This window comes from Stegodyphus dumicola, chromosome 3 (genome assembly GCF_044657685.1).
Source record: "Stegodyphus dumicola isolate Sdum_Otavi_A_Nest chromosome 3, ASM4465768v1".
NCBI classification, from domain to species: Eukaryota; Metazoa; Arthropoda; class Arachnida; order Araneae; family Eresidae; genus Stegodyphus; species Stegodyphus dumicola.
In genome coordinates, this window is record NC_140770.1 from 21,823,986 (window position 1) to 21,836,856 (window position 12,871).

Consider the following 12,871-nt stretch of genomic DNA (forward strand, 5'->3'; position numbering starts at 1 on the left):
TTGTTGTATTTTATAAATGTTTACTTTAATGGATGAAGTTAGAATAATGTAATTGGATGCGGAGAGTGTAAGATAGTTGAATTCACGAATGGCGGCTGATGTGGACCTTGCATGCGGAGGAACAGCCTGCAATGGAAGAACTGTTGTGCCATTGTTTCAGAAATGGTACCCAATGAGACAAGTCCAGAAGTGCCAACTATATACGTTTCTTCGTAGGTTAAGCGGTGTTGATTCTTTACAAATGTCTGAAAGATATATGTGATATGATGTCTGACAGATATATCTGATGCGGTTAATCTGGACCTTGCATACGGAGCAACTGCCTGAAATCGATAAATTACTGTGCCACTGTTTCAGAAACGGTTTATAAAAGTCTAAAAGATCCCGGGCAGTATGTTACCATTCATGACATCAGAGAAAATATATACTACGTACTCTATGTACACTATGACATAAATATAGCATTTCCACTCTTTGATTGTCAGATGATACCGGTTTGTTTTAGATGCACTCTATGCGTGTCAACTAGAAATTTGTACTCGATTAGCTAAAACACGAGTAAAATACATTTCAAAATCCAATTGCCCATCCTAAATCTTCCGAATTCTTTAAGAGAAAATGTATTGTTTACCTTTTATAGGCTGAAGCCATGCATTTACATATTGGCTTTCCGAAGGAGCTCCTAAATGATTCTTACGTATCTGACTTATACAAAGACGTAAGTACTTCTACAGTAATACGCTTGTGCTTATTTTAAAACTTTACAACAAATTTTTATTTATGCGATTTTTACAGATCTAATAACAAACTCCATTATTTTTTCAGTTGAAATTTAACACCAGCGAAAGTTATTTCGGCATGAGAAGAAAATTAGACATTTGGGAAACTGACGAGAGTTTCTCTCTTCTTCGAAAACCTTCCATAAAAGGACTGTATGTAAAATTTTAACTTCTAGAACCTTATAATTTACTGCGAATTTGCTAAAAATTATATTTTGTAAGAGCAGCAAACTTAAGAGTTTGAAGCCACACAGCAAGTCTTCGGGATTGGAAACATAAGATATGCTATTAATAATAATTCTCAGCTTATTGAAAAATGAAAATACTATCGCTCGGGAATCTTGCTTCAGTTTTGTGCGTTCTTTTCTCTTTTATTATTCTAAAACGAGACTTTTTTTCTTTAAGATACTAGAACGTTTCCGTGTAACCGAAATCAAATACGCGTTATTTGAACTGACGGATTTGGAGGGAAGCAATTAATTCACAAAGGAAAATTTTCTACCGTTCTTGGGTAACGAAAATTAAAATTCTAATTATGCCCAAAAATTGTCACAATAACATTAAAAAAAGAATCAAACGATAATTGCAAATTCTAATATATGAGCAGAAATATCGTATGCACAGTTTCTAACTGAAAAGGCGAAGAGACTCTGTAGTACCTAGAACGAGAGCTTGAGTGATAGTAGCCCCGTGACTACTGGCAGCCTTTTTTATAAATTTTCAGTGGTGTAGTTCATATATCAATAGATCTAGCAGTTTTCCACTTTCATAGTAATAAACTCATTCATAGTAAATATGAGCGCGGTGAATTGGCTGAATACCCATAGTTCGAATCGGGTTGAAATTTTGAGCATAGGTTGTCTGATGAGGCGGGTTCCATGTGCAACGTGAACACATGTAAGTTTCTCTATGTAGAGTCATTAGGTTATTTTGAAGCTGGAAAACGTGAAAAATGTGCCGAGACTCGACCCTGGATCTCTCGAATACGCGCCGAGTGTGCTAACCGGTACACCACGAAGGCATGCTGAAAGGAGGGAGAAAATATCTTATATACCCCCCCTTTTAAAAGGCGACTGGTGATTAGAGGACCCATTCGCTAAATACTGGTGGTTAATCGTTCATTAGGTTATTTTGAACCTGGTCAAATAGGTCAGTCATTAGGTTATTTTGAACCTGGAAGACGTGAAAAATGTGCAATGCCCTCACCGGAGCTCGAACCTGGAGCTCTCGAATACGCGCCGAATGTGCTAACAGTTACACCACGAAGGCGTTCTGGGAGAAGGAAGTAACTAGCTTACATCTAAAACGTCTTTTCCCTAAGCACATAACCTTTCTATGTTTTGCGATAATCCAATAATCGCCTTCCGCGTAATAGCAATAAACATTACTTCGAGAAAATTACATATAAGTTTATACGTACCTTGAGTGTCGTACAAGATGATATTTAGCAACCAAATACATTTTAATTGCACCAGAAAATCCCTTAAGCACATTTTCTATTTTTCCTTATCTTCTTTTTAATATTCATTTTCACAAAAAGCGGCAAATTTAAATTTAAATTGCTATTTTTTGGTTGAATATCTTCTCTTCATCTGCTAATTACATCATAAAGAATGATGATAATCATGAAATGCTTTGAAATTTTAATTTGCTAACGTAACAGTAACTTTAAAGCTAACTGCAATAACTGCGTTAAGCAATGCCGATCATTCTTTCATGTCTTTCTCTTTTCCTTTTTGTCGTAAAATGAAAATTGCCATCTATTTTTTCCTTAACTGAGAAAGGCATAATTTAGGTGCTTTTCTGTATTTTTCATAAAAAAATGACAGTTTATTATATTTCTTCGTTTTATTAAACACGGAATATTAATTTAGAATTTCCTTTACGAATCTAGGACAGTCTATCCGAATACAACAATAACTTAGCATTAAAATAACAATAAAAAATTGCTTTTCTCTGAAAACTGTAAGTGTATTGAAAACCATTTGCTTTAAAATCCACAAATACGTTTATTTACGAGATAATAAACTCTACATATGTAATAATATAAAAATAATTATTATCTTCCTTTTCGTGTGGTCTCAATAATTAAATAATTACAAATCAAATAGTAGATTACAGGCTTCAAATCTCCGTGATGTCTAAATGTAAATACAATGGAACTTCGCTTAGCGAGTTTAATTCTTTTGCGAATCTTACTTATAAGGCAAAATGTTCGATAAGCGAAATAATTTTTCTCCATAGGAATCAATATAAAATAGGATAACGTGTTCCATTCCGAAAAACAAATACTCAAATTTATAAAATTGTAATTCATACATTCTTTTTTGCAGCTGAGTTGTCTAAAAACATATGATTTGTTTACGCTACAATATTTCGTGAAAATGAGACACAGCAATTACCGTTAAATAAATTTATAACTCGCATAGCTACTGCCTTATAAGGGTGATGCTTTTCAATGCAGGATACAGCAATCTGACATGCTGAAAGCATCTCTCTTATTTGAGTGAAAGCCTCTTGCTTTGTTGGGGCTGTCATCTTCTTCCCTGACGAAATCTTTTTCACATCTTCTTTGCTGTGACACAGAATGCAGCTCCATAAGGTCTTTTGTAGTCAGCTCCTACAACCGGTAGCTCCACTAGCTCATCTATGTCGTTGCTATATCCACTTCTAGCCCCTTAACATTGATCACTACACGATATCTTTTAATATAAGCTTCAAACCCCTCGGAGTCACCTTCGGCAACGCTGTTCGGGGTAGCTTTAACCAAGATATGGCCTTAATCCTGCTTGTGAAGTCACATTTTTTGCTTATTACGTGCTCCACCCTTAGGCACTACACGGAAAGGGAGGGATGCCCCGTGGAGGTCTTTTTAAGGGAAACTGGCTCGTATCCATTGAGAAAACCGCGAAAACGCCCATGCAGCCAGCCCGTTCGCTGGGACTCGAACCCCGGACCGATTACCAGTGTTCAGCGGCTTTTACCTTTCGGCCGCTGGTGAACCAGCTGTGAATAGTCACATTGTCTCCACATCACTTCTGAGAAACTCTGCTTCTGTAGAAACTCGTTTTTTAAGTTTCATTTCCATCCGTCTAGATGGTATAGTGGTTACGGAAGCCTAGCGCTGTAGCGAAGGGCACGGGTTCGAATCCCGGAGAAGGCAGGGTTGTAACTGTTCGTCTCGTCATAGGAGGTAGAGGTGGTACCCTCCACAAGAAAATGGCTACCACGTCTAGCCTCAAGAGTGGACAGTGCTGAATAGGCGAGTTCCCGCCATTGGATAAAAAAGCAATTAAAAAAAGTTCATTTTGCTCGTTACGTGAATGACTCGTTATGGGAGGTTTAACTTTATTGACAAAATGCCTGAACTCATCCATTTCAGCTATCTAAGCAGGAGGTTTTCAACAAATCATTTCAGCTATCTAATCAGCAAGTTAAATAGAAGTTATAGCTCCACTTGCTGAATTGTCAATATTCCTTCTGTAAATGTCATTCGCTTTCTTTACTTAAATCTACTTAATTTTGGTTTGTTGTGGGGTTGACACAAGGAATGCTGAACATAAAAATTAACATGTTGATTATGTGTAAAAATTAGTACAGAATTCTATTTGCAGGGGGGATGATAATGTAAGGTGGCATGGAAAGTATCTGAATGGAAAAATATTCAGCAATGGTAGCAGTGCATGGTCATTGGGTTTTTCGAAGCAGGAGACGTGGAAAAATGTTCAATACCCTCACCAGGACTTTCAATACGTGCCTATTGTGCTACCGTTACATCACGAAGGCACCTCTCGATACGTGCCGATTGTGCTACCGTTACATCACGAAGGCACCTCTCGATACGTGCCGATTGTGCTACCGTTACATCACGAAAGCATGCTGGAAGGAAGGAGAAAATACCTTACAACAAAAATTTAAAAAAATAACAGAATTTCGAAGCTGTAGCATTTTTTGCCATTAGATAAAATACCGATGTTTGTAAAAGCTTAGAAAATCGCGGTAGTTTCATAAATTCGCGGTAGTCCACGCGGCTGCAATGTAACTTTAAATCCCCACCATGATGGTATAACTGCCCTTGATTGCAGAAAGCGGTAAGAGGCTGAGTTATATAAAGAACTAATAAGAGTATTATATCAAGTAAAAGCAGCCGGAAGTTTTATTTATGTAGTGAGTGCTTAAAAAGATTTGCGTTTAATCTGTATTTATTGCTACTAAAATTTAAGTATGAAAATAAAAATAAATCTGTGGCATTTTTTTCTGCATTTTTCATTCTTCGATCTTATATTTGGGAATTTACCTGTCAATAAATAAGCAAATTTAAATTTAAATCTGTCACACATAGACAGTTACCAATTAAAACCAACATAATTATATGGATACCTATTTATTTGCAGGTGGAAGAACTACGCAATGGTAGTTATAGTAAATGCTTATTATAGTTTTCTAGAGAACAGCATGAGTAAGCACTTCCTCTTTCATTTTCTTTAAATTTGAACTTCGAAATTTTAACACTCAATAAGATAATAATTACTTGAATCTGTAAATCAGAGAGAGCCTTGCTTCTCCACCAAACTGAACATTGCTACTTAATATAAAAGTTAATATTTCTAGCATTGAATAAAAAGCAAAGATAATTTAAGCATTTTATCTCACGTTGAAATCTACAAAGTGACCTCTGACTCCAATAATATCACTCACTGTAAAGGCCTTTCTTTAAGAATATAATTACTTTTTAATTTGTGGATGTGTTACGGTGAAACACCGAAATCTGGAGAATGTCGACTTTCACCGGTGAATGTCAACATTCACATAGTCGCTTGGTGTATGTCCGAAATATTTTCCAAATACTCTTATTTCTGACTTACACCGGTGAATATCTACATTCACCATGTACTAATGCTGAATGTTGAACATATAAGAATATTATGTTTTCTTCTCCGTAATTCATTCGCGAAAAAACGCGCTTGAAACTCAATAAGAACTTAAGAACATAACTTAAAACACACAGTACATTCAAAATGAGAAAGGAAAATAATAGAAGTTATAAACTTACTAAATTATGTGATTCAAATCTTATTTGTTGCAACATTTTAAACTATTATGACACTTTGAATTGCACAAGAGACCCTTGCTTTTACAACTGCATTTATTTGTGGAACACTTCCTTTTGGAATGGCAGCGTGTACATATACTCCTCTCTTTTCGACCTACACCAGAGCATATCTGTGATTGTCGACATACATCGGTGAGGGTCCGAATGTACAAGAATGTAAAGAAATATTTGATCTTTCACCGACGTATTTGGTGAATATTGACATTCTCCGGTGAAAGTCGACATTCTCCAATTTCGGTCTTTCACGGTAACACATGATATATTTTGATACAAACACGAAACATTTGACATTTCTGATTTCTGTATTTTCGTGAATTTTGCGTATAATGCAATAGAAAGTTTTGATTTTAGACTTTCAATTTTCTTACAAATCGCAAATAGAAGCAAAATTCATACTCAAAAAATTATTAATCATTCAGCTTGAGAAGGGTTGTCAAATTCGATAACAGAACCAGTGCTTCTTTCGGGGAATTAAAGATAAGTACTAGAATTAAAGATAAGTTCTTTAAGGGAAAAACTACTGTCACGTTCCTTAACGGTAGCTTAAATATATCTGTAAAATGCAAAGTAGAAATTAAAGTACTTGTGTATTAGCCGATATGCGCTGACAGGTAGCCAAAATAAGCACCCATAACTCAATTTCCTGCAAGCAATTTGCAATCGTAGAAACTATTCGAAGTTCTTTGATCCCCACTTAAGGTATGTTTTATGGTATAAGACTTTACTTATTAGCCAAAAATGGCTTTAGCCTCGAAATGCGATTTCGCGCTGATTCCTTTAAATGGCGTCCGCTGTTAACTTGCTGTTTCATTACTCATTCCACTTTGTTGCCATTCGGTAGCGTAAAAGATGTTTCTCTTATAAATTTAATTTTTTTTGTTACTAATTTATAAATTAAGCTAATAATATTTAATAGAAACAGATGCTCTTCTTCAAAATTTTATTCGCTTTGCTTTTTAATTTGATTGATTTTAATTAAAATTTAATTTATGATACATTTAATTGAAAACATTAAATTGTTTTTATAGACTTACTAGCCGCTATGCGGCCAGCCTTCTTCTGGCTTTTAAATGTACCGGAAAACAAACGTCCAGTATTTAAGATAAGCATTAAGTTTAAAAACTGCGCAGAATAATCGCTCTCATTTTTTCGAGTCACAACAGTGTTGATATCAGCAACGATGGCAACAGGGATATATCAGCAACAATGGCTGTGCCATTGTTGCTGCATACCATCCATTTGATGCCATTTCATCAAAAATCATAAAACTGGAAAAAAAAAAAAAAAAAAAAAAGCTTATTCGAACTTTGAAAAAATCGCTTCGAGGTGGACTGGCACTTGTCCAGATGTACCCCCTATGTACCCAATTTCGTAGCCCCGGGTCTATTAGCTTACGTGCAGCAGAACGAAAGACACGCACCATACAGAAACAGACTCTTCCTTTTATTACATGTAGAAATACATTTTTTACTTTTCAAATATAAAGACCATATATAACATTTCCATGTTCATGTAAAAGTATATTCATCTACTATTTCATAAAATATTTCGCCACCTGGTACAGCTCTGTTGATAAACCATACTAAAATTTACATATATTTGCATGACTTCACCCTTCCAAATTATTTCGAACTGTCGGATAGAACTTACCTATGTGCGGTAACTCCAATATAAATTTTGTCTTCGGAATTACAAAGTGTGTATATGTTACCATGAAAGACTGAAATTGGAGAATGTCGACTTTCACCGGAGAATGTCAACATTCACCAAATGCGTTGGTGAAAGATCGAATATAGCATTACATTCTTGTACATTCGGACCCTCACCGGTGTATATATGACAATCACATATATGCTCTGGTGTAGGTCGAAAAGAGAGGAATATATGTACATGCTGTCATTACAAAAGGAAGTGTTCCACAGATCAATGCAGTTGTAAAAGCAAGGACCTTTTGTGCAATTCAAAGTGTAACAATAGTTTAAGTTGTTGCAATAAATAAAATTGGAATTACATAATTTATTAAGTTTTTAACTTCTATTATTTTCCTTTCTCTTCTTGAATGTACTGCGTGTTTTAAGTTCTTATATTATTAAGTTCTTATTTTAAGTCTCAAGTACGTTTTTTCGAGACTGGATTAGAGAAGAAAATATAATATTCTTATATGTTCAACATTCACTATTGGCACATGGTGAATGTCGACATTCACCGGTGTAAGTCAGAAATAAGAGTATTTGGAAAATATTTCGGACATACACCAAGCGACTATGTGAATGTTGATATTCACCGGTGAAAGTCGACATTCTCCAGATTTCGGTGTTTCACCGTAACATATATTTTTAACTGCAGTTTTTAATTTATTAATTTTAATTTATTTTAATTTATTCAACGCCATGCCTGCAAATTAATATTTCCCCTAATCATCTATAAAAAAACATCTTTCGTGTTCAAAGTTTTGAAAGCTTAGTAAAATATAAAGTTAATAATTCGACTAATTCCGTGCAAAACCTAGAAATGATAAAAAGAAAAAAATGCCTTTCAAATAAGTGTTTTAAAGGCGCAGGTATTACGCTGCTAACTCAGCATGTTTCTGATAAAGTGATTTAATAAACGCTTAAATCATTCAGCTTTTCATTGCTTCAAAGATCACTTATCACATAAGCGTTTACAAAAAGTGCTTTTAGATGCTTCTGACGCTATATCCGCCCGTTGCGTTATTTATGTGAAACAGATGTTTAACCGTAAGAACGTAGTTATTTTCTTTCAGTCGAAGCGTATTAAAATTAAAGTACAGTCACTTTGTAGACACATTAGGTAAATTTTTGGCAACAGGAAAGATGAAAAATTAGCAACGTCTTCGCCGGGAATCGAACCACGGACCTCTGGAATACGGGCCCAGCGACACCATACCACGAAGGCACGCTAAGAAGGCGGGGAAAATACCTTATATACTCTCCCTTTTAATGGCGACTGAGGTTTTAGGGGACCCAAACGCCAAATCCTGAGTGTGGAAAGTCCTCATCCACAACCCTTTTAGTTCGGGCGCCACTGTAGAGACATTAGGTATATTTTTGGAAGCAGGTAAGATGAAAAATTAGCAACCGCCTTCGCCGGGAATCGAACCACGGACGTCTGAAATACCGGCCCAGCGTGCAGGACCACTACACCACGAAGGCACGCTAGGAAGGCGAGAGAAATACCTTATAATTTTTCCACCTTGCGCGCATGGTATTTTAAAAATGACTAATGGTACATACTTGAAATTTGATGCAATTCTTTATATTTTCTAGCTGAACCAAAAATCTGATGAATATTTTAATATTAAAAAATTTTATGCACGAAAACATTGCAGATTTTTTTAATAAAACACATTTTATAAACTCAACTCCAAATAAAATAAAAATTTAACATGAAATTCTTAGAATTTTTGGTTCAAAGTAGTTTCCAAATGTTATAAAAGCTATATATTAAATATGGAATTAAATTATGCAACAGGATGTTTTAAACTGTGCGCGCAAGGTGGGAACATGACGAAAACTTTTGTCACAAAGCGGATTAAATTATAAAAATATTTCTGTCAACACAAACTTTCTGATTACTATTTCAGATCGCAGCTATATTACGTAGTCAGCTGTAAAAAGATGGAAGTAATTGCTTTTAAAATAAATAAGTTATCCCAATTCTTGCAACAGTTACATATTCGAAATCTTATGGGTTTTAAGGTGTATGAGTCCTCTTAAACTACAAAATGATCCCTTGTCTCGATGGAACAATAAAAGCAATTAAAAGTGTACAAAGAAATGGCTGCTTTGAGTATCGTTGGGTAATTTTAAGTCATTTATTAATATTCAAAATATTAAATTGAGTAAAATTTTTAATTGAGTTTATTTTGATTACATGAGTACAGTCTTTTTAAACTTTTTTATAGCATTTCCTGCAGGAGTTTTACAAGAACCCTTATACGGTAATGATCGACCAAAGTAAGTTATTAGAGTTTTCCTGAAATAAAAATTTAAAAGACGTGCATTTATCTGTAATCATGTGATTTGATTAAAAACATACTTAAAAGTGGTGGATATGGTTGCTATAATTTTCAAAATTTATTTTAGGTATCTAAACTTTGGATCCATTGGCAGCATTATTGGCCACGAAATTACACATGGATTTGATGATATGGGTTTGAATTTTTCTAAAATGAATTATAATTAATTATAGCTGAAAGCAAACAGATTATAGAATTGATTTTCTAAAATTTAAGATATGAAAAATAATGCTTATACTACCTTGAAATCTGAGTACTGACACTAGCTGAGAAAGTGAAACATTTTATACCTTTGCTATTACAGCTTTCAAGGCGCAACTGTAGTGCATATTAACTTGTTAAGATCCTACTGCGAAATTTACTGGAAATATGTAAAGATAACATATATAACATTAAAAATTTCTCTACAATCGTAAATTTGTAAATAAGAAAAATAACTCTTTTGAGCACAACATGTAACTATTGAAGCGAAGATAAATTCAAGCATGAGGCTACCTAGCCGATATGTTAATTGACCCAGTAAATGGTCCTCCTTGCTATCGGTAGTAAAGGTGGTAGAGACATTTATTTGGAAGCAGGAAAGATGAAAAACGAGCAACGCCTCGCCGGGAATCGAACCACGGTTTCTGGAACACGCGTCCAGCGTGCAGACCACTACAGTACGAAGACATGCTAAGAAGGCGGAAGAAATACCTCATATACTCTCTCTTTTAAAATGCGACTGGGATTTTTAGAGGGCCCATTCGCTAAATCCTGGGTGTGGAGAATCATCATCCACCACCCTTTTAGTTCGGGCTGTAGAGACACTAGGTTATTTCGAAGCAGGAAAAATGAAAAATGAGCACCGCCTTCGCCGGGACTCGAATCACGGACCTCTCAAATACGCGTCGAGCGTGCTGACCCCTACACCACAAAGGCATGCTAAGAAGGCGGGGAGAAATACCTTTGTGAGGTAACTTAATGCTCGTACCCAACTATTTTTCACAAATAACATGCGCATCGAGGAGTTCCCCAAACTTTTAGCTTCTGCATTTTCGAACCTCGTGAACCAAATATAGCCGAAACCTCTCGGTAGCAGTTGGATATGTCTGGTGCTATCATTTGCCAGTTGCTGCAACAGCAGCTTTTAAACTTGACAAACACATGCTGAGGTACTCGCATATTCTATGTAGACAGTTTCGAGAATGGTACAAGTTTGCTGAATCGAAAGTGAAGAGAAGTCAGAGATGAAGTCGCATAACTCTTAAACGAAGCGATACATCGGAACCAATTAATGGCGTTTTATTAGTTCTAATCTTCCGTTTGCCTTGTTACTTTGCCTATGTTTTGTGGGATAGCGTTTGTACTTGAAAATCTAAAAACTGTTAATATTACTCTGAAGACTGATATTATGATGTATGTATAAGCAGTAAATTCAACATATATTGTTCTTAAAAGTTAATCTTAAATTTATATCTCATAAAATGATTACAATAGTCATGAAGTAAATGTAAGTATGAAATACATATTTGTGTGCAAGTATAGTACAGATTAGGTTTTTCTCTGTAAACCGAAACGAATCAACTGCGAACTTAACAGTCAGAATAAATTTCTTTGATATGTTGTGCAATAAGTGAGTATGCCAAAAATCAAGTTTCGTCCTTTTCTATAACTTTCTTGAAAACTACCCTGCATTTCTAGAATTTTATAATAGAATGCAGACTTGAAGGATCATGATACCACTGCAATCGTCGTCTCAGCACTGTCGCCATTTTTCGTCTAACGGCCAGAGTCCAGTCGTCATTCTTCGCAATGTATTTTATTTTCGAAAATGTATCCCATACCAAGAAAAATGTTTATGTAATTGAATTATGAAAAACATGAGCTCTTGCTTTTTACTACAGCTCTAATGTAACGCAGCGAGTGTCCGTACGTATGGAGATTTGATCTATTGTAGTATATAAAGCAGCTTTGTTGAGTTTGGCTGGATGGAACTATTTAGTGCTTATTCTATTTTTCACGGTATATTTTTGGGTAATATCAAGAAAAGCTGGATGATCACTAAGGGATGGAATGTCATTGACCTTCCACAGTTTGATGACAGAGAATACAGCTTATGAGGCCAAAGTAAATATCAGGCAAACTTCAGGAGCTAATTGTCCGCTAGGTGGATAAATTCAACATAACTCTTAACAATGAAGGTATTGGGCTGGTATTTAATGTAAGATAGGATATGCTTTTGCATTACCTTCCAATACACTCCATAATGTGCTGATTGCATTGAAATCTCCAGCGATGATACTGATCTTGGCAATACGTAACTTTACATGTTCATACTGATACTAATTATGAAGTTGTTTATGGGCTTCAGAAGGAACTTTAATAAGCTAGATAAGAAAATTAAGCAACTTAGGGCAAATGACTTTGATAAGCTAGCAGGTGAAACTAGTGGGACGTTCCAGAAAATGAGGTAAATGTGGGAAGGCTATTTTCTCCCCTACTGCAAGTGTCCTAATCTTATGGAAAGCGACGAGAGACAAAAGTGACGCCGCGCAAGAAAACAAGTAAACGTTGGTAGTCCAAGCTAGGTACGAAGTTGTGATCTCTAAGCATGTAAGTAGCGAATGGTCTGATCAAATTGACTTCTAGAATGATTTGGTAACTAAGAACTTCTGAAATATTTGCAGCATCGCAGTTAAATCCAGTTTTGAAGAAACGCTAATTACGTTTAGTAATGTGGTCCATTATAGGGTCGATTTTCAAGTCATCATGGATCAGTTTATTTCGAATCAGGTAATGTGCGTTTACAATTCTTCTCAGAATCTTCTTCTGTACTGCCTGAAATTTGTGAAAGTCTACCTTTGAGGCTGACGCTCAGGCTGCAGATGCGTAGCATATAACTGGCTTTCTAGTGCATAGGTATATCCTTCTCTTTTTATTAAGAGGCATTCCAGAGTAAAT

The 12,871-nt window shown here is 35.4% G+C and overlaps 1 protein-coding gene across 5 annotated transcripts in view; it reads left to right on the plus strand.

The window, feature by feature from the left end:
* Positions 1-12,871, plus strand: part of LOC118181861 (neprilysin-2-like) — a 155,840-nt gene that overhangs the window by 116,484 nt on the left and 26,485 nt on the right. For all 5 annotated transcript variants that reach the window (XM_085812634.1, XM_085812632.1, XM_085812635.1 and 2 more), the window contains 5 exons: positions 641-718; positions 826-932; positions 5,174-5,238; positions 9,818-9,869; positions 9,999-10,066. In XM_085812634.1, coding sequence (XP_085668760.1) covers positions 641-718; positions 826-932; positions 5,174-5,238; positions 9,818-9,869; positions 9,999-10,066 — 370 coding nt within the window. The remainder of the gene's footprint in view (positions 1-640; positions 719-825; positions 933-5,173; positions 5,239-9,817; positions 9,870-9,998; positions 10,067-12,871) is intronic.